General features: G+C 39.9%; 2 protein-coding genes across 2 annotated transcripts in view; one reads left to right on the forward strand and one right to left on the reverse strand.

Annotated features, from left to right (window-relative positions):
- On the forward strand, positions 1-17,088 carry RMC1 (regulator of MON1-CCZ1). The gene is made up of 20 exons (XM_002195152.6): positions 1-468; positions 3,057-3,133; positions 4,463-4,547; positions 4,904-4,960; positions 6,039-6,125; positions 7,308-7,448; positions 9,034-9,137; positions 9,613-9,702; positions 10,351-10,456; positions 11,799-11,910; positions 12,917-12,961; positions 13,383-13,436; positions 13,743-13,871; positions 14,210-14,316; positions 15,002-15,121; positions 15,320-15,397; positions 15,545-15,649; positions 15,735-15,803; positions 15,951-16,176; positions 16,911-17,088. The coding sequence occupies exons 1-20, from the start codon at positions 253-255 to the stop codon at positions 16,988-16,990; spliced, it is 2,088 nt and encodes a 695-aa protein (XP_002195188.5). The 5' UTR covers positions 1-252; the 3' UTR covers positions 16,991-17,088.
- The window catches only part of NPC1 (NPC intracellular cholesterol transporter 1), a 26,870-nt gene continuing 25,914 nt past the window's right edge, over positions 17,004-17,959 (reverse strand). Inside the window, exon 25 of the mRNA XM_002195162.6 lies at positions 17,004-17,629. Within this exon, the coding sequence (XP_002195198.3) occupies positions 17,547-17,629 (83 nt within the window). The 3' untranslated portion in view covers positions 17,004-17,546. The remainder of the gene's footprint in view (positions 17,630-17,959) is intronic.

A 17,959-nucleotide genomic window follows, 5' to 3' on the forward strand; every position in this document is an offset into this window, starting at 1 on the left:
GCTCATTCCACATCTTTCTCTTCTGCCACCTTGCCAGCGTTCACGCCTTTCCCGAAGCAGATTTTGCAGCTTGGCAGGTTCCCGTTTACGTTTGTTAAGCTCACTAATACTTTCGGTACAGCGGCGTTCAGCTCTGCTGGGCGCTGCCGCTCCCGGTGCCGCTCCCGCGCCGCCGCGCCTTTAAGGCGGGAGCGCGCGCGTCACGCGCGGGGGAGTGTAAACAGGAAGCGGCCGCCCGAGAGCGGGGGGGCAATGGCCGCCGCCGCGGGCCGCCAGCCGCCGGGGCCGGCCGAGGGCGAGGCGCCGGCAGCGGGGAGAGAAGCAGGAGCAGGAGGAGAAGAGGGCGAGGGGCGAGCGAAGGGCGGCGTGGAGGCCGGCGGCTGCTACCTGGCGCTGTGCGCGCGGCCCGTGCACTTCGAGAAGGCGAACCCCGTGAACTGCGTGTTCTTCGACGAGGCCAACAAGCAGGTGGGGGCGCGGGGCCTGCCGCGGGCCGGGATGCGGGTTCGGGCCTGCGGGTTCGGCCCGGCCCGCTGCTGCCCGCCGCTTCGCTTCCCTGCCCGCCTTGTGTTCCTACCGGCCCTCGGCCGCCGGGCATGAGCCCGGTTCTTCCCCTTCAGGACCTGTCATCGTGCTAGAGGCGGTAGATTTTTCTTTTTTTTTTCCTTTACCTATTTATTAGGTTGGATTTCACCTGCCTTACTCGCAGTGCCGTAAGGTCTTTCTGGAATTCATCGGAGTCAGCGCTTTTCCTTTCTGTTCCAAGTGTCCCCACATGACTTGCAAACTTTGTCACTTCGCTCTTAACTTAACTTCCCTGAATTTTTCACACCCCTTTCAATTCCTGAAATTCAATATATTCATGAAAAAATTAATAATTACAGCTTTCCTTGTGGCACGGACCCAAGTGGCCATTTCTTGGCTTTATTGCTTTTAAGCAGGTTCTCCTTAATATCTGTATGGGTCCCCTGAGTTCACCTCAGTACAGCTAAAAGATCCATAGGCTGTCATGAGGCTTATACAGATGTGGATACATTCCACTGTCTAATTCCTGTAACCATTCTTTGACCTCAGCGTTCTTGGAGTCAGAACCTTCAAGCTTTCTTCCCCATATAGCTGGCATGTGTTGCCCCATGTGTGGACATGATCAGTGGCATGTTTGGAGAGGGAGCAATATTTCTGGGGTGTGTTTCTTGCTGTTGCACTCTGTTCAGAATGATTACAGAATAATTTAGGTTGGAAGAGGTCTCTGAGATCATCGAGTCCAACCTTTCACCAAACACCATCTTGTCAACTAGACCATGGCACTGAGTGCCACATTCAGTCTTTCCTTAAACAGCTCCAGTTCAGGAGGTGGTAACTCCACCACCTTCCTGGGCAGATTATTCCAGTGTCTAATCACCCTTTCTGGGAAGAAGTTCTTCCTGATGTCCAACCTAACCCTTCCCCAGTACAGCTTAGGGTGATGTCTTCTGGTTCTGTTGCTGGTTGCCAGGAGAAGAGGCTGGTCCCACCTGGCTACAGCCTTTTTCAGGGACTTGTAGGAAGTAATAAGGTCACCCCTGAACCTCCTTTTCCCCAGGCTAAACAAACCCAGCTCCCATGGCTCCTCCTTATAGGACCTGTGCTCCAGACCCTTTCCCAGCTCTGTTGCCCTTCTCTGGACACGCTGCAGAACCTCAATGTCCTTCCTGAACTGAGGGGCCTGGAATTGAACACAGCACTCGAGGTGTGGCCTCACCATTGCAGAGTACAGGGGGACAATCACTGCCCTGGTCCTGCTGGCCACTATTGATGATACAGGCCAGGATGCCATTGGTTTCTTGGCCAGCTGGGGATACGCTGACTCTTGTTCAGCTGCTGTCATCCAGCATCCCCAGATCCTTTTCCACTGGGCCACTTTCCAGATATTTCTTCTTATAAACCATTATCTTTGAGGGCCACGTGGAATACTCTATCAGGAGACACTGTATCATAGTGTGTATGTAATATAACTACATAGATACTGGTTGTTGAGAGCTCACTTGAAAGATTCATATTTTCCAGTGTAAATTTACTTCTCTCTGTTTTCTTGTTATCTAAAATAGTTTGATTTCCAGTGTGTCTCTGAATAATTTGTAACCAGCATTTCAATGACAGTTTCTCCTGTGGGAGACCTGCCCATGCAATCTTCTCATCTTGCAGAGATTAGGAGAGTGTTGCCTTCATTTTGTATCTCCATAATACTAAAAATAGTTAAAACTTAGTATTTATCATTCTAGTAAGGCTGTGGACTCGCTTGCAATTTATAATCTTGATACCTGTATTTCCTGCCTGAGAATAGCACACTGGCAGCATGGCTGATACTACAGAACAATGTCCCTGTCACCCTGAGCCCTGATCTGTGTGCCTAGTGCTGCAGCACATACAACAAGTACCAATAAGGCTTTTGCCTGACTTTCTTTTGCAAGCTAGGTTTTTGGTTGTCTTATTCCAGCTCAATAGATGTCATATCTGTAACAGGCTTTGTACATGTATATGTGAAACTGGACTAAAGGAATTCTCAGTTGCTAGGGCATGTTGGCTGAAACTCCTTAGATAAAATATATCGAAAATCTCTATGAAAATCTATTACTATTAAACTATTCCTCTTTAATAACATGTTCTGACAGGATCAGGCTTCTGGGTCATTAAGTTGCATCTCTTCCCAGTCCCCAAGCTGAGGTCCTTTTTGTTTTAAACAATGCTCTAATGTCTTAGATACTTTTACTAGTAATGACTTAGGAAAATATAAAAGAAACAAAACCAAGATAAAGGTTTATAAAGATTTTTACTGATTTAACTTGTCCAGTAGTTCAGAATATGCCTGCAAGACTGTTGCAGTACCATGCAATCTGACAACTCAGAGTAAACTTTGAAGTCCAGATTGTCTCAGTGTGAACTGTCAGATCTGCAGAAGAACAAAAATTATTTCTAGTTAAAAAAAAGAAAATAAGAGGTGTAGCTTATAGAAGAGGAAGCAGATGAAGGTTATGACTTTGAAAGCGTTAAATATATGTTCAAAACTTGTTTTGTAGGTTTTTGCTGTTCGCTCTGGTGGAGCTACAGGAGTTGTTGTTAAAGGTTTGGAGGATAGAAATCCTATTTCCTTCAGGTAAGGCATCTTTATCTTGGGATAGAATGATGCAGTCTTCAAATTATGTGGTGGTTAGTCCTGATCCGCTGTAATTCAGGCATAAAACTGACAAGTAATTGTGATCATATTTTGACTTGTTCTTAGATATAATCTTGCAATTAAGAGGGTATGCTTTTCCCTCCCTATGGTCTCTGGGGGGAAAAAGGCATTAGGTTTCTTTTTTTTTACACAACAGTCTTTTATTATACCATGCTGTACAGGTGAGAAGTGGTTCCTACAGCAGCAATGACTTACCCAAGGATACAGTTTAGCAAGTGAGGTCTGGGATCCAAGCACAATGTCCAAACCTAGATGTAGGTTTCTCATGTTCTGTTCCTTGTTTCCTTTCCTGTGTCTTCCATTTCTTGTGGACATATTTTTGCAGAATTTGACAACAGTAAACTATTTTATATATGTGGAAATATTTTTGCAGCATTTGACAACAGTAAACTATTTTATATATGTCTCCATTAAGAGTGATGGCTCTTTGTACTCTGCTGTACATATGTAAGGAAGTATTCCTTTATTCCATATCAATCCACATACAGATGAAGGAGTTTGTAATCAAGATGTGTTTACTGTGATCTCTTGGATATTGCTTAGGGCCTGTCCTGAAAGTTGCTGGGTTTATTTTACTTTTTTATTTGATTACACTTATCAGTCCTGAAGGAGCTGAAAATATTTAGTAAACTTCATGATGTTCCACTCTTTTTATACTTGACTGTCTCTCTCTTTGGCCTGACTTAATAGCATATGCTGGAGGAACGATATTTACCTTATTCATGCTAATTGTGCTGATGCTTGTTTGGTAAGAATACTTCTAAAATTTATTTTAATGGTGTGAAAACAGCCTCACTCTCCTTTTAACATCAGAAGTTCTTCCAGAGGCTGTGTCCTAATGGGAAAGCAAGGAGGCTTGTGTCAACTAGCAGTAGATATGGAAGTAACAGAGCAGATTGCAGGATGCTTGTGTCATAGAACCAAGGATGCAGGTTTGGAGAGTCCCACAAGTCTTCCAGTTTCTGCATCACAGACCAACAGAGCTGAGCATTTGCAGTGATTTCAGGTGCTAATTTGTGTGAGCTTAGCCATGATTCTGAAATTGATGTGTTCAGGACCTCTGAAGAGTGAACTGCAATGTTCTGTCAGTTTGGGTTTTGGATATGTTAGTCAGGCAAGAGTAATAAAAAAACATTCAAAAGCATTTGCATTACTCTTTTTTTTCTCCATCATTGTCTTATTTAGGGTATATTCTTTAAGAAACTATTTTAGATTATATTTCCATTACTTCTGTTGCTTTCCGTATAGGATGGAGGACAAAGGAGAAGTGAAGTGCATCAAATTTTCCTTGGGGAACAAGATCCTGGCTGTGCAGAGAACTTTGAAAAGTGTGGTAAGAAATGTACACCTTGCAGCTAAGGAGTTGGAGCTGGAAATCCTCTACTTCCAGAGTAAAATTCTTTGAGATAAATGTTCAAGCAATCCGTTGGCTAGCAACAGCTGTAGTGAAAATTCTTCCATCATTCTGAGAGGCTGGTCAGGCAATATTGTCTTGCTGGTATCATCATTTAAACAAAAAGTGTAAGGAGGAAACAGCTCTGTCAAGGGTGAGGTGGAACAGAAGTTCTTCTTCAGTATATATATTGCATCTAAGACACTTTGATAAACTAATATCTATTCTTTGCTATCTGTGTATGAATCTTCTCTGTGCTTCGTAATTGCTAATCCACTAAATGGGTGTTTTTGCAGGATTTTTTGAATTTTATTCCAGATAGCCCTCAGCTAGAATATACACAGGAATGTAAGGTGAGTTAAATGTCCCAAGCTTATGTGCTTAAGTGAAACTCTGATGTTAGGCTGGTGACTACAAGAGAACTAACTGAGCTACCTTTAATAATCCTAACATGAAGGAAATGAGAGATGTAAGCACTACTGTCTATGGAAGTTGAGTGAACAAACAGGTATTAACAATACCAGAAAAAACCTCCCTGTCTTGTGAATGTGATTGTTTCCTAGAGGGATCAGAAATGCTGTGGGGGCAACAAATGTCAAGGTTTAGTAAGGGGAAGGGACAAAGTGCTAATGATACAGAAACAGTGGACAGTGAATATATTAGTGCTAGATATGTTAATGTGGATGTTCTTTCCTAATGTCACTAATCAGTAATATTGCTAGCTATTACTAGTTTTCATATTCTGTTTGGTAATTTTTAATAATCCTTCTAATTTTTGATGATTATGTACCAGAAACAAGTACCATTGTAATTGCTTGATATTTCCCAACTTTTAACTAAAACGAATTACATTTTTGGGTAATAGAATGCTAAAGTAAATTTTTATGCACCTGATACAGGTCCTTTTATCCCTGTAGTCTTTAAAGCTGAAACACTGTCTGCTTCATTATTTAGGATTATGAGTTTAAGTAAACCATTCTAGCAAAACCTTTATGGAAATAAAACTTCTGTGTGTAATAGGAGTAGATTCTGAGTGAAGTCATGGCAAATTTTTCCATTTAGTTTTTAGTTTCTCTCAACATCTCTTCCTGCTTTTCATGTCAGGAACTGGTTGAATTGGCAGTAGAATTTGAAGTAGAGGAACTTTGTTTTATCTAGGGTAAAAATAAAATTTGATTGTATAATAAACTTGTAAATCTTACATGCTGCCAAAAATCCAGGCCATAGAGTAGTTGTGTTCATATGTAATTTGGGAATGCTTTATGAAAGCAAATGATGCATGCTGGGTGTCTGGTTGGCCAAAAGTACTAACTCCAGAGATTGAATACCTAAACTGCTTTTGGTCTCATGTTCTTAATTTAGTAATATTAGCCTGCCTGAATAGTTAATTTTTCCAAGTAAAAGAGTGTCTGTTTGCTTGTTTGTTAAAAGACAAAGAATGCCAATATTCTAGGATTCTGCTGGACGAGTTCTACAGAAATTGTCTTCATTACAGATCAAGGAATTGAATTCTACCAGGTAATACAAATTAACTCTGGTAGACATGCTTCGAGACATGAAAATGTAAATTTCTAACAGCATATTTGAATTCTTTTCTTGTCTCTGTAACTGAGAAAGTGTACTGCTAAAAAACATATTTCTGCCATTTGGTTTGCAGACTACAATTTTTTAATTTTTAAGAAGAATACATTTTTAGGGCAGGGCAAATTTGTCATTTACAGGTTTTAAGACCTTATATAAAGGAGCACTCAACTAAGCCTTGGGAACCCTAGATTATGAGATGCTCTTGGCTTGTATAGAAATGAGTATCTAAATCTAATGTGAAATACAGCTTCACACAAAACAAATCAGCATTGGGGGGGATGTGTAAATGCTTAAAAGGTGGCATAGAAATAATAATTGACTAGCTAGTACCCTTCTGCAATTTGCAGTTTTCTCCTGTGTTGACCTTATTGAGTTCCTTTATGTAATGTGTCATTTCTTTTGCATGTGTTTTTAAAGATGTCTCATGAAAAAATAATCCTTTCTAACATTCATGATGAGGGATATTTAAACCCTTCCTAGAAAAAAAGTTGAGCACTTCCTAATAGTTTCAGTCCTGGAGCTAAGACACAATGTTTCTCATTATTACTGTTACTAATAACTAGTACTAAAGAAGGTAATTGCAAATGCAGCATTATTTCATGCTGATTGAGGGGAAAAATATAAATTTAGCACCGGAAAGAATTATGAATGTCAACCCTGCAGGTAAAAGGACTAAATCAAATAAGTGTCATTTTAAAGGATATTTAAGCCCTTGAAATTAAGATAATTGATTTATATACTTAGTTGTCAAAATATAAAAGATTAAGGAAGCTGGGGAGTGAAGGCAGCAAGAATATTGTAAGAAGAACTTTTTAATAAAACTTCACTAGTTGTATCATGCTAGGTATTTTCTCCACTGTGCACAGAACTTGTACCCAGATCTGGATGAATGGGAAAACGCATCACCTTTAAGAGCATTAGTATTTGGTGTGTATTCTTTCCTTAGCTACAGTAAAGTGGGGCTTCAGCTGTAATTGTGAGGTTTCTCATTTTTAATTCTAGCATGGTAAATGTCTTTACACTTAACTGTTTCATGCTTAACATTGCCCCTGTGCATTACCACGTACACTGTTGGAATGCTGGTGGTAATACAAAGCTACTATTCTGTGTTTCCAGGTATTGCCAGAGAAACGAACTTTAAAGCTTCTGAAGAATCAAAGTATTAATGTCAATTGGTACATGTATTGTCCAGAGAGCTCTGTCATCCTTCTTTCAACCACTGTCCTTGGCAATGTCCTGCAGCCATTCTATTTCAAGGTAAAGGGATATGTTCCAAACTTGTAATTTTAATTTTTTGCTAAACTGCTTCTTCATCCAAATATTCTATTGTTTGAATTTCTTCCAAAAGGTGTGTGTGTTCACATCATTGTATGACAATAAGCAAATCTATAAGGCAGCTCCTAGGTGATGGCTTAAAATTAGGTAATTCAGTCTTTCTTACATGCTCTTTGGAAGGATGTGTGGCCAGACAAGGCTGGACAGTTGACCTTGAGAACGGAAAGAAAAAATTGGTGGTGACAAAATATTTTACAACTTAAATGTTTTTAAAGATTTTTTTTTCACTTAAATAGGTATTTATTATTAACTTTTAATATGAACGTTTGCTCTCTGTAGTATGATAAAGAAAAAATAAGGGCCTTTCTCTTGTGATTATAATTATAACCTCCCAGATATGACTGGATGAACAAGAGATAAAGAAAAACGGTAGCACTTAAGAAACAACTGTTGTCCCAAGCCAGAGATGGCTTTGTCTACAGTAGTTATTTCTTTTGGTGTTCTTTGCTGTGAGCAGCACTTATTCTTACTGGGAAAATATTTTTCTTTTTATCTTGGAAAAAGTGTCTTGTGAAAACCAGAATCTATTTTCAGTTAATGATGCAGTCAGGTGATTTTAAAAATTAGGAGAAGAACTACAGCATTTGTCTTGCTCCTGCCAATGGATTAGGAAGATTTCTGTAGCAATTTAAGGGAAGAGATTAAAAACCATGAGTTTCCTGGTTTGTGTTAATTTTATGTAGGGTCTGTACTGCATCCTGACTTGATGTTCCCTTAGGTGGCTGGGAGGAACCTACTAGCCTTTCACAGTTTTCTTTTTAACAACTCAGGTTATGGTTCCCCCTCCTTCACATTTTGTGTCAAGTTGTAGATTAAGCTAAATAATTTTTATCTTGTGTTCAGAAGGTCGTATTTAAAGATCTCCTGAGAAAGGTACTGTACTAAAGTAATACTTGAAAATAGAGGTCTAGCAAAGGAAATAGTTCTGTAGTATTCACACTTCACACTTAAGAATGAATCAGTAGCAACAGGAACTTAATTTCAGTAGAAGCTTTGGAAAATGTGAAAACTTGCTTAAATATAAATTCCATAGAGGAGAGTGGAAGCTTTGGGCAGGAGAAGGGACATGCTCTAAATAGAAGGCAGGAACTAAAGGAGACTGTGACTGGTAGGAAGTAGTGATATTTTCTCCTTCCCAGGAAGCAATTATTTAAGAGTTGGAGCATATATTTTTCTGGAAGAGGGAAAGTTAGTTAAGAGAACTGCTGTTTGAGATCTCCAGACCATTTGTACTTGGGATTTGCATACAAATGTGTCTTGACTGAATTGAAATAGAAATGTTTTTGTAGCTGAAGTCATAAAATCAAGACGATAAAGCTTCTGAGGTTACAGAAGAGCGTGTTAAGAATCACTTGGGGTTGTTTTTTTTAGGAAAGAAAGCACAAAACCCTTTCTTTTGGACTATGACCGCTCTCCGCCTCGTGGGGGCGCTGGTGATAGAGCTTCTGAGCAGAGGCGGCTCGTCCCTTGTTCAGTTTGTGACAATTCTTCTTTTGCCCTTTAACAGAGTGGGACCATGTCAAAACTATCGAAATTTGAAATTGAGTTACCTGCAGCACCCAAGTCATCCAAGCTCAGCCTTTCTGAAAGAGATATTGCTATGGCTACAATGTATGTATCTCACACATCAGGTCTTTCTTGGGAAGGTTTGGGAATGCTGGGAGAAGATAAGGACATTACAATGGTTGCACTTGTTTCTTGTTTTAGCAGTGCTATTCCTTTAAAGCACTTCAGTTACTGCCTTGCACAAAGCATCTAAATAACCCTCGTGGAGCAAGGTGGGGAGGGGAAGCAAATGGAGCAGTCTTACATGAGATTGTTCTGGATTACCACAGAAGTTTGGAGAATGTTTCATTTTTTAGTTGATATTTTGGTAGGGGAATCGTTCACAGATGCCAGACTTGATAAATCACAAAAAAAATGCCTGGCCTATACTCATGCAAGTACTGTTTAATCTTTCACTCTTAATTAAGTGATTACCTGACTTAGAGTCAAACATTTTATCCTAGGAGAAGGGATGAGATTACCTAAAAGACTAGTAGAGCTCTTTATTGGAAATAATGCTTTAATCCTGCTGTCTTGTCAGATACGGGCAGCTTTACGTTCTCTATTTGAGGCATCACTCAAGGACTTCCAACAGTACAGGAGCAGAAGTAGTGCTCTATCACTTACCCAGGTAAGAGCAGAATGAAGAACATTAGCGTCAGTTCACATCTGTGTCAGTGTTGTGGTTTAACCCCAATTGGCAACTAAGTACCACCAGCTGCTCCCCCAAACCCCTGGTGGGAGGGGCAGGAAAATCAGAAAACGGTAAAACTCATAGGTTGAGATAAGAACAGTTTAATAAGTGAAATAAAGTAAAAATTAATAGTAGTAGTAATGAAAAGCTCATGGAGGAGGGAATAAGTCGCATGAAAAGCTAGTTACAGAGTAACAATTACTCACCACCCAGCCTGTGCCAAGCACTGATCTGTGCCTCCTGGCCAACTTCCCCCACTTTATATACCAAGCATGATGTCCTAGGCTATGGGGTATCCCTTTGGCCAGTTTAGGTCTGCTGTCCTGGCCCTGCTCCCTCCCAGCTTCTTGCGCACCTGCTCACTGGCAGAGCATGGGAAAGCAGGAAGTCCTTGACTTAGAGTAAGCACTGTTTAGCAACAGCTAAAACATCCGTGTCTTATCAGTGTTATTCTCATACAAAATTCAAAATACAGAACTGTACCAGTTCCTAGGAAGAAAATAAACTGAGTCCCAGCAAAACCAGGACAAAAAGACATCCTATATAGGCTTGTTGACCAGTTCTCATTTCTCTTTGTTTCTATAGAGAGGGCTCCTGTAAGAAGACACATATTTTAAAGCTGAACAGAACTGGGAAGTTTGCACTGAATGTAGTGGATAACTTGGTGGTAGTACATCATCAGGATACTGAGGTCTGATTTATTTATATTGTGTTGTGCTGTAACTTTGCGAAGTTAGAAGCAGGTTTTAATAACCTAATAATTTAATTTAGAAATTATCTTTCTTTGGGCTTAGCTTGGCCAAAAGCCAGAGTATTTGCAGGAACAAAACCATAACACTGTAAGATATTCAAATTTATCCATTTATCCTTTTATCCTGATGGGCTAATCAGGGCTGCTGGTAATGCCTGCTTTTTTCTTCCACTGTTTTTGTTTCTTGTCAGTTTCTTTTGATGCTTTGCTGCTACACTGTGTAGGCTTTTAAGGCAATATACGAAGAAGTAGAGTTAAATTGGATACTAAACTATCAATCTTGGGAAACTTACCACAAACATTTGAATGATACTGTTTCTGTGACACAAACTTACACTCCTATAGTCTGGAGGCCTAGCTCTCTAAAAACTTGTATGAACACAAACTTTCTTGTGCATCTGGTAGCATAGGTAAAACTTCTTGTCTGTAGTCCCAGCAACAAGGCTTGGTCAGTGGTTAAGCTAAAGTGGTACTTTGCTCTCATCTTGGGAAAAGGCTTGGACTTCTTGTATTATCCTTTCTTAGTGGGGGCACGTTACCTTCTTAGGAGGATTAGTTTATGTTTCAGTTATATTTCATGTTAATTCTACACATTAGCATTTAAGCCAGAGCACTTCCTCCCCAGCATTTTGGTCAAGCTGTAAACATGACTACAGAAACCCAGAAAACATTACTCTTTTTGCCTTTGGGAGACACCAGTAATTGAAGCTTCACTGGCACTGAAAGCAAAGCTGTTTTCCCTGGTGGTCCATACTGGGTTAGAAGTGTTAGTGACTTGAGTTGAACAAGACTGAATGGTAGAACTGTGAGGATATCAGAGGAGGATAGATAATTTTCTTCCGAGTTTCTAGCATCCTTAACTATGCAGCGTCAAAGTCACGTGTTGTGCAAGACGGACTGAGAGAGATTTTTTTCTAGGGTATGTAGTGTATAGAGACTATAGATCACCTTTTGAAAGAGGCAACATTCTAGGGGCAGTGGTTTTAGACTAAAGGGAGATAGATTTAGGTGGGATGCAAGGGATGGAGCTTTTTACAGTGAGGGTGGTCAGATCCTGGAACAGGATTTCCCAATGCTGAAAGGGTTCAGTGCCAGGTTGGATGGGGCCTTGAGCAGCCTGCTCAGTGAAAAATGTCATCAACTCCAGTACATCCCTTGCAACCCCAACCATTCTATGATTCTAACAGAGAATACTAGATGGAAATGTGAAAAGCAGACTGAATGCATGCAGATGGGTGGTGATTCACGTTCGTCAATACTAACTTCCTCTTTTTAATTGCAGACTTCTGTTATATTTGACATCAAGCTAAAAGGAGAATTTGATGGGTCTACAACCATCCATCAGTTTGTACTTCCACCTCGATCAATACAACCCTATCAAATACCTGTAGCAGGTAGAACCACTATACAATGAATAACCTAACACTTAGCAAGAGTACTTAAAAGTAACAGCTCACATACAGGAGTGCTTCAGGTTACTAACACTTCAGTTATACATATTTGAGAGGGTGGGGAAGGAAGAAGGTAAGAAGCAATTGAGCAGAAGTTGGTGTTCCAAGTGTGTGCTAACTACGGAAGAGTTGCTGTTTAAGGGGCACGTTTCCTATAGTACTTTGCTTCTACACTTGAAAAGTGTTGGGTTCAGGGAGCTTTTTTGCCATGGCTCTCAAAGCTTGTGGGTGCTGAAAAGCACTTTATGCTTTTCTGGCTTAAGTCAGGACTATGTGACTTATGAAGTTAGAGGCTGAAAGACAATACAAGCTCAGGACAAATCAAGTTTGGGGTCAGTTTGGAAGCAATGCTACAGTGTTAGAACTCCAATACTTCGATTACTCTTGGATTACCTTTCTGTTCTCCAGTCATAGAAGTGTGACAGGTAGTTACCCTCAAGCTGGGAGTATAGAAATAGCCTGAGCATAGTTTCACTAGCAGGTGATAAACCAGTGAGGTTCTCTTTGTAGAAGAGAAAGATGTTTCTATACAAAAAGACTGCACATTAAAAGCTCCAACATCTGATAGTAAGTAGGATAAATCTGCAGATGGAGATTTGTATGAAAAAAAGGTTAGGATCAGAATATACAAACCACTCTTCCTTTTAAGGACATTTAAAATACATTTAAATACAGCAAATGGAATCTGTGTATTTAGAATTTCAGTACTAGAGCTGAATATTTCAGCATGCATTATTTCACTTGGCTGAAAAACAAAACAATGTTTTGAAGGATTTGTTTGCCTTCTCAGTGTCAGATTTTTCTTTGTAGATCTGGCTACACAAATGGGTCTTTTTGACTACATGCTACAGTGTTACACTCCATACTTACCTTTTTGGCATAGAATAATTGGTATAGGAGAGCTGCCAGAGTTACTACTGTTCTTCACCTGATGTTCTTTTTTCTGCAGGCCCACCTTCTGTGACAAGTCAGGCTCCTGTTCCGTGTAAACTCTGTATCCTTTAAATCCTTTCCAAAAGTGAGAACCTCATTCAATGTATCAAGCAGGGAAGAAGTTAGCATTCTTGGCTACCTTCTACCTTGGCTCTTTAACAGAGCAGTTTTAGCTGATTATGCACATGTACTTCAAGACAAAATAATATGCTTCATAATAGCCTCATAATGCTTTCACAAAGTTGTAAATACTGAAGTCTAGTATAATACCACAGTTCCTGATCATTGGAGACATGTGTATGGAATTATTGAATAGGTACACCAAAAAATTGAAGGTATCATTCCAAAAACATGGTTCAAAACCTCAGAAGTGACAGTAAATGAAGGTATATTAATGGGATCTGCTTCTCTATAGTAATGTAAATTCAGGAGAAACAGTTTAGCATCAATGTTAATATAGGTGTTAAAACCTTAACATTTAGATTCTTCTTCTTGGATTGTCTTTCAACCTGATATTATCATCAGTGCAAGTGAAGGTAAGTGGTGAGCTCTTGGACTTTACAATATTTGGTATCAGGATGGCTAGTTTACACTTTCAGTGCACAAAGCACCTTAAAACTGAAGTGACTTACTAGGTACATCTGCTGAGTTGATTGCTTTTGGTAGTATTAACTGAGGATTATCTATCTCTACTCAACTTTTCAAGGGTAAAGCTGCTCTAAAATATGGGCTTAGAAAGGCAAATAAACAATCTCAATGTGTTTTCATTTAAGGCTGGAGAAGTTGTATGTCTGGGGTATACTGTACAAGACAATTCACTTTGTTTACTTCTTCAAATCAAGGTTACCTCTGGAGTCTTCAAGTGAAACTTGAACCTGTAGTTAACCTCTTGGTAGATAAAGGAAAACTAATGGATTTCCTTCTCCAAAGAAAAGAATGCAAAATGGTTATCCTGTCTGTATGCTCTCAAAGTAAGTTCAAGTGTTTTCTGTATGAAAGTACAATACTGCCTATTCATAAATGCTCACCCAAGTTAGCTTAGCTGTTCTTAGATTTGAGATCACCTCTGAAGCTGCCTTGGTCCCTGGGATGTCATTTGCCTCAACTACCCTCAGTCACTATTCTGAAGGAATTTAACAGCATGAGAAATTAAACTTTCCCCCCACTTCAATTCAAATACACCTGACATGATTGAAAGTATTTCTTTAAAGTTAAAAGTTAGACAGAGACTATAGATCACCTTTTGAAAGAGGCAACATTCAGGTGCCTGGTTATTTCTCCTCATTGTTCTTTCTTTTTATCTTTTCAGTGCTTAGTGAGCCAGAAAGAGGATCACTGTCTGTGATTGCAACTGTTTTTGACAAACTGAATAATGAATATAAGAAGTACTTGGAAGCTGAGCAAAGCTATACAATGGTAAACCATGTTAGCTATAGCAGCTTACAGAGACAAGACAATGCTGTTTGCTTTTCAAGTGGCATCAAGGTGAAGGCATGCTCCTTTCTACTTAGGAAATTTGGGCTTACCCCAAAGGCCTGGCTGCCTCAGGCTCACAAGTGAAAGTCTACTGTGGAAAATGCACTAAGACTCCACTTGACACTTGTGTGGCAGGCGCTGCATAGCTCATCTCCAGAGTGATGAGTTAAAATACCCCAGTGCTTGAAAGCAGAGAGAAGGTAGAAGCTGAAAAAGCAACTCTGAATCAATAACTACTACCATGGTTTCCAAAGGACTGATTTCACTGCACACTGTGCATGTATCATGGCATAACAGGCAGTCCTGATACATCTCAGTTACTTCTGTAGAAGTACCAAATTCAAGCACCAACTCAGGGTACAGTCACATACTCAAAATTCTTCTAAGCCTGAGGGCTGGTGTCAGTGTAGTTAGATTCAGCTCCTGGCTTTGAGGTATATAAGAGCAGCTGTATTTATATTACTTTAAAAAGGAGTTTTAAATTCAATATGAAATCCCCACTGAACAAGTTGCATCTAATATAACGTGACCACAGATATGAATTTCCAAGTTTATAGTTGTGTACAACTGAGACAGAACTGTACTACACTAGTTTTCTTTTTGAAAGACCTTTCTTTCCTCCTAGGTGGTAGAAACAGGCCTGAGTAGAAGCAATCCACTCCTGAAACGTCCTGTCCGCACTCAAGCAGTTATTGACCAGTCTGATATGTACACACATGTTTTATCTGTTTTTACAGAGAAGAAGGTAAGTTAAATTTAAGGGCTAATAAAATAAATTTAATGGCTAATTTGGCAGCAGTCTCAGATCAGCCAACCTAAACTGAAAGCTTGAAATTGGCTGCATGAAGCTTTGTCAGGATTAGGGTATTTTGATGCCTATTCTTACGGGGTTATTAACAGAGAAGCTATGCAAGTTCCACTTAACACTTGCTTCTTTGTCCAGGAAGCACCTCACAAGTTCACTATAGCTGTCTTGATGGAATACATTCGCTCTCTGAACCAGTTCCAGATTGCAGTTCAGGTAAATTACTTATGTGCTAAGTACATTGCCCCACTCCATGTAGTTTTAGTCCAGTCTTGGTCATGTGTGCAAGTTCTATACAATACTGACTTGTAGAGTGTAAAAACACATATAGAGACATGCCTTTGTTTGTCTTCTTACTCACAGCACTACTTGTATGAGCTGGTCATCAAAACCCTTGTTCAACACAACTTGTTCTACATGCTCCATCAGTTTCTGCAGTACCATGTGCTCAGTGACTCAAAGCCCTTGGTATGTAAGACAAGTAGCTCCAATAAACTAGTGAGGGAAATGGGAAGTCCTCAGAATTTTAAGGCTTTTTCTACTTTTGCCCTAGGCTTGTCTCTTACTATCCCTGGAAAGCATTTACCCTCCTGCACATCAGCTCTCGCTGGACATGTTAAAAGTAAGCATTTCTGACCCTAGTAACTCCATGTCACATGTGTGTTACACTGGTCAAACAGCTTCTCTGACCAGGCTTGAAGTCATTAACTAGCAACAATCATTTGCATGCATTAGAAGCATTGTCTTACAGCTGTGATTGACTTCACAGAGACTTTCCACAGCAAATGATGAAATAGTGGAAGTTCTGTTGTCCAAACACCAAGTTTTGGCTGCCTTGAGATTCATCAGGGGTATTGGAGGACACGACAGCATTTCAGCCCGCAAATTCCTTGATGCAGCGAAACAAGCAGAGGATGAGATGCTTTTCTACACCATATTCCGATTCTTTGAACAAAGAAACCAGCGGTTACGAGGAAACCCCAGCTTCACACCAGGTAAGCAATAAACAGACTGACAAAGATACTCAGTTGTGCAATCCCGTTGAGCCTGTATTAGGTGATAAAAACTCTTGGCACAGTTAAGCCTATATTTTATATGCACCTTTAAACACAATTCCAAATTAACTTGTCTTACTCCTTTGTCTACTACACGCAGGAGTAAAGAGGCTGAACTAAACATAAACTTGCAGATGAACCTGTTTGACTTGCAGTTGCTCTCACTGCTTAGCTTAGCAGAGACATTATCTCCAATTAGTGCTTTCTCCTGAAGTCAGCAACCAGGTTGGGAAACCTTTGAGTTCAATTGTCTATTTCCACTAATTACAGAAATTCAAGGCCTGTTTTATGCTACAGTCCTTTCTTTAAAAGCCAAGCCAAACTGCTTGCATCAGCAACACGTTTGTAATAACCAGACATTCTGTAGGTGCAGAATCCCACCCCACACTCTTGCATCTTGACAGTAAAGGGCTCTCATGGCTGTGAATCTGCTGGTTAGAGGCATGAATTAGATCCAGGAACTAAATCAAACATCTGCTTCACTTCAAGAATAGCAGTCTCAGCACTGGAAATACCTCAGTGTTCCAATGCTTTCTGTTTGTCCAACTCTGGTATTCAAACATATTAAAGATAAGAATTAGTACCAATAAATGAAGGTAAGTGAAACTACACAGTCTTGGTTCTTGGTTTCTGAGTTGTAAAGTGAACATGGACTTTTATTTTGTCTTCTGTAGGTGAGCACTGTGAAGAACATGTCACCTTCTTCAAACAAGTTTTTGGAGAACAAGCTCTCATGAAACCCACAACATTCTGAAAGACTCTTCAACTGAAATGTATAAACTTAATTTATTGCATTTAAGTAGATTTTTGAACTACAAAATTGCTATTTTATAATAAAGTATATACAAGACATTTTGGCAAATAGTACTAAAAATATTACAACTTGTGATGGCTTCCCCCTAAAAATAGAGACAAAAGTTGCATTGACCTGCATTTAAAATTAGTGTCAGTGGTTTAGCAGTCCATTCTCATACATATCACCTTAATTTCATTGACAAAATGCTATTCAACTCTCACTACAGCTGGTTTAGGTTTCTGAAGGAAAAAGATGCAACCTCTTGAAAACAGAAGTGTTTTAGTAATCTTATTAACACATCTAGATTTAGTAATACTGTTACTTCAGCCACACTTAGCATTTCCTGAGTTTAAAGCTATGTCCAAAGCTGCAGCTGGTATCTTCTAGTTGAATCTGTGCAGGAGTCAAGTCTGTGGTGGTTACAGTGTGATAGTCATAGAACATTGCTGCGCTTCAGTTCTTATGAGTTGGGCCTAAGCCGCAGTTCAGGCAGTCCACTGAACACTGTTAAAAACTAGAAGTAGAGGAGTCTCTCCCGTTCTGTACCTCTGGTCCTCTCTTGTGCAGCACGAGTTTTAGCTTTATTTACTGATGGGCCTGAGTGAGAGAACACAGTTATCCAAAGGCATTTCAGCTGATCAGTCACCAGGAAGCATACATGCTCTTACTGTCTAGGGCCAGCTTAAGAGTCAGAAACATGCTTCTGCTCAGCTGTTAATTGCTGTCAGCCCCAACAAAGGCAACGGTAGATGAATCCCCATCAGTCTTAAGCCCATTAAAGGTAGACTTAAACTGAGCCTTACTTAAGGGCTACACCATACACACACATTTTCAAATTCAAGAGGACAATGCTTGGACCATCCTCACTGAAAGGCAAGATTGTTTCTGCAAATGCAGGAACAGTGACCCACAAGGAGGTTTGTTGCT

The sequence above is a fragment of the Taeniopygia guttata genome, chromosome 2, assembly GCF_048771995.1.
Source record: "Taeniopygia guttata chromosome 2, bTaeGut7.mat, whole genome shotgun sequence".
NCBI classification, from domain to species: domain Eukaryota; kingdom Metazoa; phylum Chordata; class Aves; order Passeriformes; family Estrildidae; genus Taeniopygia; species Taeniopygia guttata.